Source organism: Nelumbo nucifera, chromosome 4 (assembly GCF_055504915.1).
Source record: "Nelumbo nucifera cultivar China Antique chromosome 4, China Antique-T2T, whole genome shotgun sequence".
In the NCBI taxonomy this organism is placed as follows: domain Eukaryota; kingdom Viridiplantae; phylum Streptophyta; class Magnoliopsida; order Proteales; family Nelumbonaceae; genus Nelumbo; species Nelumbo nucifera.
Window position 1 is genome coordinate 94,627,629 of NC_142652.1, and position 18,553 is coordinate 94,646,181.

Consider the following 18,553-nt stretch of genomic DNA (forward strand, 5'->3'; position numbering starts at 1 on the left):
GTCAGAACTGTTCAAAATGATAATGGAATAGAGTTTAAAATCTTGAAGTCGTACTTTGAGATTCATGGCATTCTGCATCAAACTTCCTGTGTTGGAACGCCCCAACAGAATGGTCGAGTGGAGAGAAAACATAGGCATATTTTGAATGTTGCGAGAGCATTGAGGTTTCAAGCAGGTTTGCCTATTCGTTTTTGGGGAGAGTGTGTCTTGACCACCGGATACTTGATAAATAGGACACCTTCTTTCGTACTTGACAGGAAGACTCCGTATGAGGTACTGTTCGGGACAACACCTCGATACGAGCAAATAAGAGTGTTTGGCTGTCTCTGCTATGCCTGTTGGAGCCCTCGAGATAAGGATAAGTTTGAAGCGAGGAGTAGGAAATGTGTTTTTCTAGGCTATTCCTACGGGAAGAAAGGTTGGCGCATATATGATGTTGAGAGCGGTGAATATTTCGTCTCCCGCGATATAGTCTTCCATGGAAACACATTTCCATATGCCGGTGATTTAGAAGTACCTCTTGAAGACAACCCTGGCCCGACAACTGCGGCTGTAGTTGATGATGATGTTGTTCACAGCCACAGAGGAAATAAAGACAGGGGGAGTGATGAAGAGGATATCTGTGCAAATGATAGGGAGGACTTTCAAAATACTAATAGAAGAGAGGAGGTGCAAGGCAATGGAGGGGATGTGCAGGAAGTGGAAGCTAATGGCGGTGATGATAGAATTAGTGTGGATCCAGCACCACAAACAGCACCAGAAGAGCAACTTGGCAGGGGACATCGACATCGCACGCTGTCTGTTTTGTTAAAGCCCTATGTAACCTACACTACTCGATGTCTGAAAGACCCCATTCACACTCAAGCCAACTCTAAATCAAAGTCCTCAGGTACGACTCCCTATCCCATAGCAAATTATGTGACATGTACTAACTTCTCTGCTAGACATCAAGCTTTCTTAGCTGCAATTACTGTGGGAGCCGAGCCTACCAGTTTTTCAAAGGCAGTAAAAAGTGAGAAATGGAGAGAAGCTATAAGGAAGAAAATCCAGGCTTTGGAGGATAATGGTACATGGACATTGAAATCTCTACCTCCCGAGAAAAAGGCCATAGGGAGTAAATGGGTTTATAAGATCAAATATAATTCAGATGGGACGATTGAACGGTATAAGGCACGTCTAGTTATCCTCGGGAATAGATAGGTTGAAGGATTAGATCACAATGAGACTTTTGCTCCTGTGGCCAAACTGACGACAGTCCGAACCTTCTTAGCCGTGGCAGCCGCTAGGAACTAGGAGTTGCATCAAATGGATGTACATAATGCTTTCTTACATGGGGATTTGAATGAGGAAGTCTACATGCAGTTGCCGCCAGGATTTACATCTAAGGATTGAACAAAAGTGTGCAAACTGAAGAAATCTCTCTATGGACTGCGTCAAGCTCCCAAATGTTGGTTCTCGAAGTTAACAACGGCCTTGATACAGTTTGGGTTTGTTCAATCGTATCCTGACTACTCTTTGTTCACCTATTGCAAACACAATGTTCGTTTGCACGTGCTGATATATGTTGATGACCTGATTATTGAGGGAAATGATACTGCGACCATTGTAAATTTCAAAAAGTATCTCCATCGGTGCTTCCATATGAAAGACCTGGGCCCACTCAAATATTTCCTAGGGATTGAAGTAGCTCGTGGCCCTGAGGGAATATTTTTGTTGCAACGAAAGTATGCCCTAAACATCATCTCGGAATGTGGACTCTTGGGAGCCAAACCAACATCTATGCCCATTGAATAGAATCATCATCTTGCGCTGGCAAAGGGCACTCTTATGGAGAATCCGAATCGGTATCGACAATTAGTGGGACGGTTGATCTACTTGACCATTACACGACCTGAGCTGTGTTATTATGTTCATATCCTATCTCAATTCAAGCAAAGTCTACGACAAGAACATTAGGATGCAGCTCTGCGCATAGTGCGTTATATGAAAGGATATCCAGGACAAGGTCTATTGTTCCGTTCTGATAGCGATCTACGTCTATATGCCTATTGCAACTCTGATTGGGCAAACTGCCCATTGACTAGCTATTTTGTTATGGTAGGGCAGTCACCGGTTTCTTGGAAAACGAAAAAACAACATACTGTGTCGCACTCCTCTGCAGAAGCCGAATATCGTTCGATGGCTGCGACAAACTATGAGCTGAAGTGGATGAAGAAACTTCTTTTGTCCTTTGGGGTGGCGCATGATGAACCTGCACGATTGTATTGTGACAATCAGGCAACTTTGCACATAGCTGCGAATCCAATGTTCCACGAGTGGACAAAGCATATTGAGATCGACTATCATTTTGTTCGCGATGAGCTACGACGTGGGAACATTGTTACTTGTCATGTTCGAACCACATAACAGTTGGCTGATATCTTGACGAATGCTCTGGGAAAAGAGAAATTCGCATATTTCCTTGGCATGGGCATTTGGAATCTACATGCGCCAATTTGAAGGGGAGTATTGGGAAACCGAATCTCCATGTAACCTTCATACCAAAACGCAACCTTCGTTGGGAACCTTCTTGCATGCATGTGTATCTGGTATTCCTAGATGTATTTGGAAAATCGATTCCTACTGAAACTGAATCTCCTACTTGTATATATAGGATGTACCTTGCATAATAAAATCACAACAATTTCCACAAAATTTTTCACCAATCAACCGAGCCACCTGGTTTGAGAATAAAGTGGGATCCCTGGATGTAGAGGCTGGTGAATCACTGATCAAAAAGCAGACTTTGGAGAGATTCTTCGTCGATCTAGTGGCCGGTGAACTGATCAAAGAGCGAGCAGTCGCAAGGTTTAATGATTTGGTGGTATCCACAGATGTAGTGGCTGGTAAACCGAGTCTTCTTGTTCCACGAAGATTTAGACAAAACCGAGCTTGGATGGAACTGAAGAAGATTTGGCGAACGAATACAAAGGTCATAGGCTTTATTATTGAGAAAGTCAAATGAGGTTATTTAGTAGCCATCGCAGGTTTCATTACTTTTCGCACGAGGGAAATTGTCCTCAAATCTCTCTATCATTTATTGAATCGGTTGATTTCCCGGCGTTGGATATCTTTGATAAAGAATGAGTCTAATGGTTATCTTACTCTTTCCTAGTTCCTAGCTCGGTAGGTAGAATAGCCTATCGTATATAAAGGAGCTCGACTACCTCTCTTATCTACAGATGATATCCCTTGGTAACATATGAGTATGATCTTTCTCCTTGGATATTGCTATCAACTTCTATATAGCAATGTATGATCTAAATTAGAAGTACATGTTTTTGACCTACCTGTAATTGATTTACCTAGTTTCATCCAAGGGGCCATATCTCTTCTCTGTCTTGTACAAGCGCACTACCCCTTCAGTTGCTTTATAAAAATGTGTTACCACTGCTTGTTGAATCGTTCCCTTCGTAACTAAGCAATTGCAAATTCTAAATCTGATTTTGAGTTGCACTTGCAAAATGGTGCGTGTTTGACTTTGAGTTGCACTTGATATTGCAGGCGTGCAACATTATGTACTATGGTTTGTTGAGTGCAAAATTCTAGAAAGAATGTGTTTTCGTGGAAATGTTGTTTCCCACAACCAACAACCAAGGCCGAAGGGGTTTTCATCGCTACCAGCGGGTGAAACTTGGTGGAATCAATAAACGTTGGAGAAGGGGGAAAGGAATGCATCTGGGGCACGGGAGTATCAGATCAGTGCGGAGTCAACATCGAGGGGATTGGGAATTTCTAGGATTCCCGGAAAACAGGGGACCAGAAGTTACAGTCAATCTTCTAACACAACAGATAATGGAGATTGTTATGGCCTATCAGTCCATCACGGAGCCGCTGAACTGCATGCTTGAAAAGGCTAAGTTATTCACTTCAGACACCTCAGACAGCACCAGTGACATGCGGAGGTCTGGATGCAACCTACATTGTTTCACTCTATCGGACGCAACGCTGAATCTAACAAGTGCAATACAAGCCACCCCCCCCCCCCCGGCAATGGAAAACTGAGGACAGAGGACCTGTGTTTGGTTGTTGCAGGGGTTTCAGGGTCCGATGTAATATCAGATCCTCTGTCCTCTGTTCTCCATCCCGGTGGACAACCAACATAAATGTTGGCAACTGGCCGATGAGCATCGTGGAAGAAACAACTGGAGCTTCCATGTAAAATTGGCCACCGGAAAACTAAGTCTGCCTCTAGGAATGGAAGAAACAACCGAACGACCTTGATCTTTCAAAATCATCGGTGGTGTTTGTGTGGGGGGTGGAGATTCAGGCTATGTGGGAGAATGGAAGAAACGACTGCAGTAAATCAGACCCGACTAATCGTCGCCGGAGAAATGGCTGCTACCTCTCCTTTCTCCATGTACGAACAGGCCTCTCAGGGATGGTCGTGGAGAGAAAAAACAGGTAAAAAAACACTATTGAAATGGCATCTGGAGATTCTGATCGGTTCAGTGCCGGGTGGACGTACGAGGTCGGGCTAAATTCTGACTCCTCGTCATCGGGGAACAACCTCTTTAAGACGGAGATCTGCCAAGCGTGGGAAGAATGGCTGTTACCTCTCCTTTCCCCATGTACGAACGAGCCTTTCAGGATGGTGGTGGAGAGAAAAAAAAGGAAAAAAACACTGTTTAGATGGCACCTGAAGACCCCGCCGTCAAGGTCGCTGCCGGTCTTCGCCACGCCGGATAAAGTTGAAGAGATGTGCTAGTGATGGGCGGGATTCTGGTCGGTTCGGTGCCGAGTGGACATACGAGCTCGGGGCCAGATTCTGGCTCTCGTCATCGGGGAACAACCTCTATAAGACGAAGATCTTCCGAGCGTGGGAGGATATCTGTAATTGCCGCTACAGCTCCAAATGCCAATTACTGTTTTCCGGTAAATTGGGTTCGAATTGGGTTCCAAATGCCAGGATGTTTTCCGGTAAATTGGGTTCGAATAGGGTTCCAAATGCCAGAGAAGTACTGTTTTCCGATAAATTGGGTTCGAATAGAGTTCGAACAGGGTTATAAAAAGGGTAAATTGGATGCTTTTAAAGTTATAACAGTTAGTTAAGGATAAAGAAAGTATTGGTCAATTGTAAGAAATAGTAAGAGTAGTGTTAGTCAATTTTCAAATAGTAAAATTACACTTAATCAATTAGCTAAAATACAAGGGTAGTCTAAAAAATTTACAAAAAAAAAACAACAAATCCAATTGTTCAACTATCGAACTAGTGATCGCCACTGCTAATTAGACCTGTAAATGGGTCGGGTGGCCCGGCCTGGCCCGGCCCCTGGACAGGCTTGAACAGGTATATGGGCCCGCGGGCTTAACCTTGGGCCAAAAAGCCCAGCCCGTAATAAATTTGAGTCGGGCTCGGGATTTGCCAAAATAGCTCAGCCCGGCCTGACCTAAAACCCTAGTCGAATACCCCCCTCTTTTTTTTACCTCTTTGCCTTTTTCCCTTCTTCTCCAATCTCTAGATTCTCCACATCCTTCACACTCCACAGTGAGGTGGCGACAGTGAGTTCTCTCTCTCTCTCTCTCTAACGCGAACTGATCAGTGATTACTGTCAAAACCCAAGTTGTTGAAACCAGTCCTCGATTTCGAACCACAAATAACAGTACCGAGGAAGCTTTGCAAGCTCAAAAGTTCAGTGAGAGCCTCAGCCTATCGAATTCCTCTTAATTGGATTCTTCGTCGTCGGAAGACAACGGCAATGATCTCAATGTCATTGCCTACACGGGAAACGACTGGAAGGAGAAGAAGAAGATGATGATGATGATGATGATGATGTCGAAAGACTGCCAAGGATTTAAGAGGGGTCGGCGGAGCTAGAAGTCGAAGATTAGAGAGTTCGTGGACTCGCAAATGAGGAAGTTAATGGAGACGCAAGAGGCCTGGCTGGAGAAAATGCTGAAGACCTTAGAACATAAGGAACAAGAGAGGATGTCCAGGGAGGAAGAATGGAGGAGGCAGGAGGCAGCCCGGTTGGATAGAGAACAGAAGTTCTGGGCTAAGGAGCGAGCTTGGATTGAAGCTCGAGATGCTGCATTAATGGAAGCCTTGAGGAAGTTTACGGGAAGAGAACTAAAGAGCTCTTTCACTGAAGAGCTGGTGGCCCCAAACCTCCACGATAACAGTGAAAACCAGAATGAGAATGTAAGTGAAACGCTTGATAGCACCATGAACAGTAATAGATGGCCGGAACAGGGAAAATTTCTAATTTTTTTTATTAGGTCGGGCTTCGGGCTTTTTATCAGGGCCGGGCTCGGGCCCATGTTATAGGCCCATTGGTCGGGCCAGGCTCGGGCTCGGGCCTAACGTATTTCAATTAATGAAGAATAAAAGCTCAGACCGAGCCCGGCCCGGCCCACGAAGAGGTCTACTGCTAATAGAACAATGAATTAATGGGATACTAATTTCCCATTTTCCTTTTTTCTCTATGTTATTTGTCTCATTTGCTGGTACCTTAATATGTATTCTACAAAAAGCCTATTAATCGAAGCTTTTTGGGAGACAGGTATTTAATGAAGAAGCCCACTCAATTGAAATTTCAAAGCTTCAAAAGAGTTTGGAGTTATTGAATTCAGAGGTTGAATGCGAAGGCTAAGTCATCTATTGATAGTGAGTGAAAGAAGGATGCGTTGCTTATAAGTCAGTTGGAATTATCAATTAAACAGAACTCAAAATTGGGGAACAAACTTGCAAAAATGGAAGAGCTGAACAAGGAGAATGCATTTTTAATTGCTTTTGGTTATTTACTTTCTACTAATATTACTTTGAACCAGTAGGCTTTTGAAAGACACAAACATCGGTGACTTTATGATCTCGAATTAATATCTGATTGTTAGCCCCTGCAATGCACGGGCACTTTGTTATCTATCTATCTATATATATATTGGATGTGCCATGTCAGCACATCTCTCTGTTCTCCCCCACCTCTTTTCTAATTTCTCAAATTTTTGAATTTTCGTTTTTTTCAAATCTAGATAATATGCAGCTGTCACCAATCAAAAGTGGTAGTCGTTTGGACTTCCCAAAAGTCTTCCGTGCCATTTAATCCTACATCAAAAGTGGTAGTCGTCTGGATTTCCAAAATACATTAATTACTGTTAATTAATACTACTAAGAAAGAGATCGTTCCTCTTCCACGAAAAAAGCATTTCTAAGAAGAAAAGTAAAAAACATCAATGGAAATGTCCACGTAATTATTACTAGAAATTAATAATTACAGTATTTGTTGAATAACATAAAAATGTAAGATAGTGTTAATTAACAGTAATATAATATAATTCACAGTATTTATGTTTAATTAAATAATTATCAAAAAACTGTAATTAACAGTAATTATAATTTAAGCTATAAATAGCATAAAATTACACATAACTATCAGAAAATTATATTGAATTAGTTTCAGCCAAGAAATTAACAATATAAATTACAGAAATCAATGTATTTTAAATAAAAAAAGTAATATAATAATTACAGTATTTATTGAAAAACAGTATTATTAACTAATAGTATTTTTCATAATTACAGTATTTTTACAAAATAACAGTATTAATTAATTAACATAATAATTTAAGATGATACTAATTAACAGTAATTATAATTCACAGTATTTATTTTTAAGATGTAATGAAATTATTTTTAAACTGTAATTAACAGTATTATTAATTAATAGTATTTTTCATAATTACAGTATTTTTAAAAAAGAACAGTATTAATTAATTAACATAATATTTTTTTAAGATAGTATTAATTAACAGTATTATAATTCACGTTATTTATTTTTAAGCTGCAATCAAATTATTTTTAAACTGTAATTAACAGTAATTAATTAAAATAATTACATTATTTTTAGGGTAAAATACAAAAACCTCCCTTGAAGTTTCTGACAATCATAAAACCTCCCCTTTAGTTTCGTTTTAACAAAAACCTCCCCTAAACCTTTAAATAACTCAACAAAATCCTCCCCTTCCGTTACTGAAGTAGACAGAAAATCTGTAAATTACAAAGTTGCCCCTAACTAATCGTCAGCGCGTCATTAAAAATATCTTAAAATATTGGAATTGCCCACACTCGAGCAACAACACTTTTAGGCCTTGTTATAGTCCTTTTTCAGAGCAAAAGAAAAGGAACGTAAACTAACTGAATCATAATCTACCTACACCCGAATCATCTTGCCACCTTTGAGATTGAGATCTTCCTTTGATGAGGTATCGGTATAATAAGCGACGGTAACAGACGCATTCGACTTCAAGTCATTGATGTTGATCTTGACATGATTGTCGTTGATGTCGAACTCGAAGTCTTGATCAAACTGTGTTAAATTCCATAGTGAAAACATGGTTGGAGAAGTTCCTGGCATGCTAACATTGAACTCTTTCGTCGGATTTGAGTTCCGATCCTTTGATCTCATTCGTTCGATTTGGTTCTGAGGTGCTGACTCGGAAGTTCTCCTTTGAGCTCTTTCATTAGAGAAATCATGAAAGCGAGGCCATGCCCACCAAGCTTCAGATACTTGGGGACGATGGCAAATGCGAAAGAAGTAGATAAAGAGAAAGCTGTGCCATCAATGGAGTTTTTGAACCGGAGAGGAGATGGGTAGAAGGCGTGACCCACAAAATGACTCGTCTTGTTTGTTAATCGAGGAATCCCATCGTTCCAGATATGGGCAACTCCATTCAAATTTATGTTGATGCCAACTCCACTAGCTAGATCCACCATAGAAGATCTCGTCAAACTGGGAACAAAACCATGTTCCACAAGAAAATAAAAAAATAAAAAACCAGAGAAACCCAAGATGCCTGGCCATTAAAGGAAAAAAACAAAAAGCCTTGAAAGTTGAGATTTGAGATATTGGCGTTGCAGAGTGAAGATGATAGATAGATGCTATGCGGTTGATGCCATTATGTACTTGGGGTGAAATCTCTCTATTGCTATTCTTTTCCTCTTCTACTGTTAGTGTTTTTATGTTGTTGCTAACATATATTTCATTTATGTTATTCTGATTTTATCTTTAATTTAGTACATTTATTTCTTTTTTATTATTTTGATTTTATCTTTGCTTAGTGAACTTCCCTCCTATTCCATTTAAAACTAATCGAATGATGCATGCCAAATGTATTCATTCATTTATTTTATATTCTCAACCCACTAACCTGCTTTTGTTATTTTGTTATTTTGTTTATTTGTTTATAGCTTTACCTTGAATATACTGATCTTATTGTACTGGTATAGCTAATAGGTATGATTATATTATATTGTTAATATAATATAAACTAATCGGCTAATTGGTTAACCGGTTCGGTTTGTTGGCTATTAGTTTTTATATTTACAATATATATTATAAAAATAATAATATAAATATAATAAAAACTATAAATATATATAAAATAATATATTATAAATATATTTAATGCATAATTATAAATTTATAATATATAGAAAATATATTATATATATATAATATACATAAAATATAAATAAATATGTATACCTATCGGTTCAATTAACCGTTGATTTTCTATGTTGGTTAATCAAAACCAAACTGATACCTTCGATTTTTTAAAAATATCAAACCGATAAATTCAATTAACTAGATTTTTTGTTTAGTTTCATACGCTTTCTTCAGTTTGATTCTGTTTTTTTTTTCCTTGCTCACCTCTATCAATAGCCCCTGCAACGCAAGGGCACACTACACTACAAAAAAAATATGGGTTTTGGTGACGTTAGACAAACGTCGTCAAAACTGCTATAAACGTCACAATATCTTTCTCAAAACATTTGCGCAATCGTCGCACCTATACAAATCTGGAAAAGCTTCCACAACGTTTGTAGTGATTTTCAGTGATGTTTGCAAACGTCATGAAAGATCACACCTTTGGCGACGTTTAGCGACATTTGTAAACGTCCTCATTTTTGAAGTTATTCGAATTACTTTAAATCACCTGCTTTACACCTGATTAATCACATTTATCCATATAACCTCCTATTTGACAATATAAACATATATTAAAATATTATAAAAAACTTTAATACTTACAATTAAGCATTTATGTTTAAACAAAATATATATATATATATATATATATATATACAAAAAAGATAAAATAACATCCAAAATGAAGGGACTTCCCCTTTGCATTAGCATTATCCTCCCTACTTATTACATATGCACAAGAGGACCCTCTACCAGATGCTAGTTCAATCTCCTGCAAAAGACAACAATTATATTATATTTTCGCTAAAAGATGTGAAAGTATAAACATAATTTTTCTTGGTTGATATGAAATTAAATTTGGCTTATCTTACTAGGTTTGATGATGGACCTGCATGAAGGGAATCAAAATCTCTAAGTGGAAAAGGAATGTTTTCCGACCCATGGCTCTACACAAAAAAAGCATTGTGTATTCAAACATTATTATCAATTAAATATTATGAACATAGGGTTCAAATAAAGAGGGTAAGAATAGATAGTTGAGATCATCAATTAAATCATGCTGTTTTTTTGCTCCAAATAATGATTCACAGATAAAAAGCAAGAATAGCAGATTGGTGAACTACCATAGAACTGCGAGCATTTCCACAATTGACAAAACTGTGATTTTAGGTCCCAGATTGGTGAACTACCATAGAACTGTGAGATTCTATACAAAGCTGGAAGTGATGTTGCATCCCAACACTGAAACTAGTGGTTTTCTGAATTGCTGGATCAATGTTGTTCTCACTTCCACTAAAACATGAAATGCAAAATTTACAGCTCAATCCAACTTAATTCATGATATTGGGTACCATAATATTCCCGTACAGAAACATGTCTTGTGGTACTGATGCTTTGTAGGGTTGTGAAGCTTGTTCACTATTACTGTGGTAATGAGACCTGACCCGACCCATTTCCATCCATCCCAAGTCCCCAACTGAATCTGGAACAGATTTTGGGAGGAGAAGTGGGCCAAGAATGTTGGAGAAAGAAAGGGAAGGGTGGGTATTTGTTTTCCTAGGACTGGTTTATTGAACGAGGGTGCTTTGTGAGTGAGACTGGTTTGATGTAAACTGTTTAATACAAAAGGAAATTCAAATTCCTTGAGTGGGACAGTTAATGGCGGAAGATATTCAAATTCCTCCCCAAATTTGTCTCTTTTGTAGTATTTTCTTGGTTGGATAGGTGAGATGAGATTATGAGAAGCAGCTGGAAAAACACTATGGGATTTTTGTAGAAATGTGGCGTGGACTTTTCTCTCTTTCTCTCTCTCTTAGATATATTTGTTGGGTGGAGGACCCCATTAGAGGGCAGAGATTAAGACATAAGTGGGGCCGGGACTACCTTGGTCCTCCACCCACCTGAAAGGCTTGACTTGACGCCGTATACAGATATAAACAGTTAAGCAAGATTGTCAATGTGAGGGTGTGTTTGGCTGCAGGGATACGCCTGCTAGCTAGCATGAGTAAGGGAAAATATATGATGAGTTGTTTGACTGTTTATGCATGGCACTATCTAGCATGCAGCTGAAGCCTCTATAAAACAACAGTAATAAAATAATTAAAAAAGGGAATATCGAGGAAATAGTTTTCTCTTAAAAGAGGAAAATAATAAAAAAATATAAAAGAAAAACAACCTTCTTACTATGAAATGAGCTAGATACAAGCCTATAACTATTAGAAAACTACTTAGCTCACTTGAGGTCTGCTAGATAGAAAGAAACCTTCATAGCAAATAAGATTTGAATCTAAAGCTGTGATAGAACTTTTGAAAAATAAAAACAAATATGATAATCCTACCAAACTATTTGAATCCAGCCACAAAATGATGAATACAGAAAGGAAGAAAACCGAAATACAGGAGACAATTTGTAAACCAAATAAATAAAAGAGAGAGTAGCAAAGAAAATTATAAGGGAGAATGACAGTTCAGCCCAAGGTTTTTGACATTTTGAATGTTTATAGCTCTGCCGTGGAAATCAGAAATCTGCATTGGGCCTGTCCGTACTTTTCTGAAATTATAATGGCATATAGAAAAACACATCGTAATCATCTATTTCACCAAACTGGTGCATTCTTTGCAGATCTCATGGTGAGGATTGTAATCATCTATTTTTATCTTGTTGTAGTGTCACTGCAGAGGTCTGGGCTTGGCTTCTATCTTTGTTTGGGTCTAGTTGGGATATGCCAGCAGAAGTAAGCACAATCTTTAACCCTTCTTTCTTCTCTTGGCCCCATAAAAAAGGAAAATGTGGAGATGCTCACGAGCAGCATTGTTATGGACAGTATGGGAAGAAAGGAATGCTAGAATCTTCCACGAAAAAGGAAGAACCAGTCAAACCTTAAAGGACTGCATTTTGTCCAGGTCTTTACATTGGTTACAGACTCTAGAATTATTTAACCATTTTACTTTTGCTGATTGTTGGAAGGATTGGAAGTTGGTAGCAAGCTGTTCCTCCTACAAGGGAAGGGCAGTGACTAGCTGGGTCCCCCCTCCTCTTGGTTCTTTGAAGCTGAATTTTGATGGGAGTAGCCAGGGTAACCTGGGTCCCTCTGGGATGGGAGGTGTACTGAGGAATGAGGCTGGAGAGGTTGTCTTAATCTACTCTGGCCCTTTAGGAGTTGAGAACTCTATCCGGGCAGAACTGCTAGCTGCAATACAAAGAATACTTCTTGCAAAAGAAGTGGACGTGGAGCAGCTTCTGATTGAAGGAGACTCTAAGACAGTGGTGGACTGGTTAAATAATCCGGAGGATGTAACTTGGGGCAACAAAAATGAGTTAAAGAAATTCAAATGGCTGACAAGAAATATGTCTATAACAGTACAATGGGTTGGGAGATCAGCTAATGCTTTTGCTGATGTCTTGGCAAAACAAGGGATAAATAAGGAAACATTGTTCTGGCACAGTTGTAACTATTGTTTTAATTTCAACATTCATGTTTTCTCTGTTGTAGTTTGTGTATTTGCTGTTTGGAGAGGCTGCTCCCCGCGCCTCTAAGGGGATCTTCTTGTATCTATTCATTATTTTAATGGAACTGATGTTATTTATCAAAACAAAAACACATCGTAATTATTTACATAGATAATCCTAGGAAAATTTCCTAGTTATCTCATGCTGGATTTCTATTGGTTTTTCTCCTCACCCCATCTGGATAAATCATGTTCGCTTGGTTCCATTTGCATTGGTACAAAAGCATGGGAGTGCATTAATTGATTTAAGTGCAAATTCTGATTTATGTTTGATTCAACTTCTACCTTATAATAGTCTATTTATTTTGCAGTATAATATGGTTATAAGCAGTCATTCACAGAAATAAAAAGAAAAAAAAATTCTTCCCATGAGCTCCATTAAAAGGCTTCATTCATTCTCCTCTAAGTAGTAGTAGTAGTAGTAATCTCTTCTCTAGCATGTAATTGGTAGTTTGTACAATTCAATGTTTTCTTAGGTCCACAAGAAACAAGATAAATTTCTAGGAAATGTCTATAGTTTTTTGTGATAGCCATACCTGAACTGTGTTGAGTGTGGGAATGGATCAGGCATAGGCATGCCATATTATTGTGCCATCCGCTCCATGAAGGATTGCAAATGTAGCACGTGTGAATTCAGGTTCAGCAAGTTTGATTGAAGATTGTCCACCTTTGCCCGAAATTGCTGGTTCTCTTGCTCCAACTGTGTCGTGTATGTGGTGGCAGTTGAACTTTGAGAGGTGCTTTCAGACCTTGCAGTATTAATTTTCATGGATAACACATATACTTGCAGTCACCACTCATAGGCACAACTTGGATCCTTGACCTTGATTACCATCCATGACTCAACAAACTTGTCCCATGCATCATAATAAGCCTCAAGGTTTTTGTTAACAACCACTAGCTGCACACAACTAAAACCATCTTAGATCCAAAATCTTCAAACTTATATACAAAATGAGAAAGCCTTAGAAATAAAACATTAGGCTGAGTTTGGAAGGAGTACAAATGCAAATATATGCAGTGCAAATACATACAAAATAATACAAAATACAAGGTTTTGCGCTCTATATATTTGTATTTGTACTCCTCCAAACTCGGCCTTAATTGAAACAAACAAATTGACCAGTCCAAACCTGTGGATCGATGGCCTTGATTACTTCCATTTCAAGGGGTTTAAAACTAAGCACCAACCTTCAAACAAAATAGGCTGAACCATCCAAAGGGCAAAACAATAATGAGACAGAATGGAAAATTATTAATTCAGTAAGCTTGCTATTGGATAAGCTTCAGGAGTTGTGTTTTTTAAAGCCCCAATTCTAAGGTTTGTGTTTTGGGGCTTAAAAGTGTTTTGGGACTTTAGTTTAGATTATTTTTTTTAAAGGCATACTTACCGAACACTTAAAACACTTTTTGTCACATTTTTGTTTCCCACAGCCCAAAACTCAAATGTGAAGCTTATCCAAACATAACCTTTAATAATCAAAAAACTGAAAATCACTATCTTACTGCTAGTGGCCCTTCAACCTCTGGCCATGTTGAAGGATCAGATCTGTCACCTCTTCCACCAAACGCAGACTATACAGAGATGTATATCCTATCAATATACAATCTTAAACTCATAAAGAATCTTCAAAAAAAAAAAGGGCTAATGATAATTTTCTGCTTACTTTGTTGTAACGTGAAAGCTTCATCTTCATACCTGGATGGTTTACAACCCATTGTTACAGACAGGATACCATGTTTTTATGAAGAAAGGAAAACTCCATTATTTGAAACATGAATAAATCAGTGCTTTCTTAGTTTGGGAAGGGTGCAAATACAAATATGTACAGTGTCAATTTTGCACTGTACAGTATATATTTGTATTTGCACTCTTTCCAACCGAGCCTTAAAAATCATCAAAGGCAGTAACGCAGACTGTTGAGACATACATACCTTCTTTTGTCAATCTGCATAGGTCCATCAGTGTTTCAACAGAGAGATGAAGGTCATGGCTTCCAGCATTCCCCCGGAGGTAATGAAGGCAGAAATTGACAAAAATTGAAAGAACAAGTCCCTTATATCTACTTTTAACAAGTTAAGGAGAAGAATAATTAAAATATCAAACGGAAGGCATTAATTTCAGTTGCTACCTCTAAAAGTGCATTTCCAGAATTTTCTTCTTGCAGTTCAGCCTACAATAAAATCAAACCAGAAACAAAAGTTTGAGTTGAAGAGGGGGAAAATACTTAAATGAACTACAAATGATCATTACCTGATCCTCAACTGTCAAATAGAAATCATCTATTGATATTGTTGCAGATTTCCTAAGATTTAATTATAGCTCTCAGAAACTCCATATTTTTCATATAGTCTTCACTCTAAAAAGGAAATTTTATATAAAATATTGCACTAGTTTGCAGCCAACCTTCCAGTGCATCATAAAAGATAATCTAGAGTAGAAATAAGTGTAGTCTTCCCACTTCCTTGTGGAGCAGCGAAACCAATCTGTACCACAAACAGAAATTATCTATATGAGCTGCTTATGCATTGACATACTTATGGACAGTGATCAGGAAATAAGGAAAACGATATGCCCAAAAGGATATCTATACCACTAAAGGAGGGATATCTTCTGCATCCTTGAACATTGACCTGTGATGGAAAATTTGATCTTCACACCAGAAGAACACCAGTATATAAAAGTGATAAAATCTGGCTTTCTGAGGGATTGATAGGTTAAGTTCATTGAATTGAAATAATTTGCAGAGGTAAAGCCCACATTTTAACCACTGCAATTATTTTTGGGGTCAGACCCAGTTTCTCTACAAGAGGACCTGAGCATGCAAACTCATAAAGTTCCTGCACAGAGGAAACAACCGTTGGTGTTGCATGAGACATTGAATTTAATTAGCTCTGCCTCCGGCTGCTGTTGATGATGGTGTCAAAAAATATGGAATTGTCCTGCATCGGTGAACATCCTTGGGCTAGAAAAAAAACAAAAACAGCAGAAAAGAGAATGAGTTTAAAGAAAAAAAAAAATCTTCAGCTCAAAACACTCCATGTATTACAAAGTAAGATAAAACAAAGGCACAACAGATACCAGCAAAAAACTTCAGAACGTATTAGTAGTTTAGTACAGTTTTCTTTTGGGTACTACAAAAAGAAATTTGGCAATGCATATATTATAACCACTCGAACTCTTCCTGGAATATGTCTGCTCTCATGCATAGTGTAATTTATTTCTCATAGTTCAAAAATACAAAGTAATTAAGTTACAATACTTGGAGAAGTTACCAAACTAATCCATTTCCATGAACCCCAATAAAGAAAAATAGAAAACAACCAAAAAAAGGCAGAGTGGATGGAAGAAAACATTTAAAATTTAAATGAATGAATGGATTAGAGAGATGCAAAGGAATTAGTTAAAATGATCAGTTAAAAGACCCTCTTAGATTAAAGCAACTGACCTATCAATAAAATCTATAGAACTTTTAGTTTCCTTCAGAACTGATAATCTATTATAATTTTTTTTTTACTTTTCTGTCTTCGAGTTTCCTTCATGGGGCTATGGACTTGTGGGTTTGGGCAGGAGACCTATTTGTGAAAGGCCGCTATATAGAGTTAATGTTTCTATTTTCTTATCTCTGGGAATCGAGGAGAAACAAAATTCATTTTGCATTCCACTCCCGCAAGGTAAACAGTCTTCTACTCCAAGATCGACTGCAGCATCAATTAAGCAAAAAGAGAAGCTCCCTTACCAAGAGCAATGCTTCCTAAAGCAACATTCTCCCACAAGCAAAAAAGAGAAGCTCCCAAAAAAATACGCAGAAACATAAATGTACATATGCACACCACTAATTTCTAGGTTTGATGAATCAGCAGAAATAAAAACAGAGGAAAAATAAAAAAATAAAAGATTTTCCACTAGAAGATTTTCCAATAGATAATCAGTAGAAATTTCTAGGTTTGATGAATATTTCCAATAGAATATTTTCCATGCAAAACAAAGAGGAAATATAAAAAAATAAATAAAAAATACCTGGACTCGAATCGTAATTAGAAAATGAGGTTGAAGCAGCCCCAAAATGACTTACAGGGGAGGAGGAGTGGGTTTGAAGCAGCCCCAAAATGATTTACAGCATTTTGGGAAAGAGAGAAGAAAGAACGACGCGGGTGAAGTAGGAGGGAAAGAGAGAAGAAGAGTGAGCGAGAGAGGGAGAAGCAGAAAGCACAACGCGGGAAGTAGAATGAAATTTTAGTGTATGGGTTTGGGCGGGTTTAGAGTTTTAGGTTTTTCCTTTTTATATTAAAAAATAAGATTTATTTTTTTATAAATGAATTGAAGTTTAATCAATGTTTTAAAAACTGACCCGAAGCATAACTGTTTTCTCCACCGGTTTTTGGTCAGTGTTCAACCATTGTTTTAAAAAACGATCTAGAAATGGAACCATTATAACCATCAGTTTCTAGGTGACGATTCAAGCGTCTGATTCGAATGAACGGCTCATTATAAAAACAAAAATTAAAAAACAATTAAAAATAAAAAACGTCCAAAATGATTAAAGGAATTGACGGGTTGATAGTTCAACCAGGCTCAAGACCTAGGCCAATTGATCATGTCGGGCCTAAATATATTCTATTAATACAAAGACAAGGCCCAACCCAAACAATTCTACTAACAATCACCCTAAGATAAAGGATAATGTATCCCGACCTAGACTTGATCCATTAACAACCCTAGGTGAGTTCAATGGAAATTGCTACTCAACTATTAATAAGTATTAATAAAAAAATATTAACAAATAATAATTACTAATTACTAGTTGATGGAGCGCAATCCAGTCGGTCCTATCTGTCAACGATCTTGCCTCTGACTGAAGCAAAAGGTGCCTGAAACGGGGAAGAAAGCGAGTAGTCTCCGGGGAGGAACCCGGTGAGAGTGCTCTGAAACTTAAGTTAGTATTTTCTCAACACCAAGATAAAAAACCAGATGGCGCAAAGTTATCACGTACCTCCATTCTTGGGGCGAAGAGGGCCTTTTATAACCACTTCGCGCACTCACTCCCAAGCTCCAGTCAGGTCGGGTATCATTACCTCTGTGGTTCTGCCAGTTCGGGGGTCATCACCTCTGCCGGGGCAGACAACCGCCACTGCTCTCTTTGTCGGAGCCGTCTCTGTAACTGGAGGTGGCAGTGGCAGGTGGTCGTTGAAGTGCGGCTGTCAAGCGTCAGATCCTAAGTCAGTCAAGCGCGCCGCCACAGGATATGGACTCCTTTGGTGTCAGGTACAGTTGTTCAGTTCGGCGCCCTGGAGACGAAGTACCGGAGTGGTGTGCGAAATGAAGTCTTGAGTTTGGATAGAAGTGTGACCCGAACTGCCCGGGGGTGGGCCAGTTCGGATTGTTGCCCTTTGCGCTCCTCGTAAGGCTCGGGGTCAAAGGGAGAGTTCGAGCTCCTTTTGGGGAGCTTGGACCGCTGGTCCCTCCTCTCGGAGCTCGCGCCTTGAGCGCACTGCCGTGCCGAACTGTTGCTCCTACCAGGTCACCCTCGGTTGCTTCCATGTGTTGGGTGGCCAAGAGGTCGGGCCAAATCTTC

The 18,553-nt window shown here is 38.6% G+C and overlaps 1 protein-coding gene across 1 annotated transcript; it reads right to left on the reverse strand.

Annotated features, from left to right (window-relative positions):
• Window positions 1–9,997: 9,997 nt before the first annotated feature.
• On the reverse strand, window positions 9,998–17,227 carry LOC104610128 (D-glycerate 3-kinase, chloroplastic-like). The gene is given in 13 exon segments (XM_088902731.1): window positions 9,998–10,239; window positions 10,340–10,414; window positions 13,514–13,878; window positions 14,111–14,184; window positions 14,484–14,552; window positions 14,645–14,676; window positions 14,913–14,926; window positions 15,110–15,151; window positions 15,232–15,283; window positions 15,385–15,464; window positions 15,572–15,752; window positions 15,754–15,943; window positions 16,999–17,227. Coding segments are annotated over 8 exon segments (528 nt in total). The 5' UTR covers window positions 15,858–15,943; window positions 16,999–17,227; the 3' UTR covers window positions 9,998–10,239; window positions 10,340–10,414; window positions 13,514–13,878; window positions 14,111–14,184; window positions 14,484–14,529.
• Window positions 17,228–18,553: the final 1,326 nt, after the last annotated feature.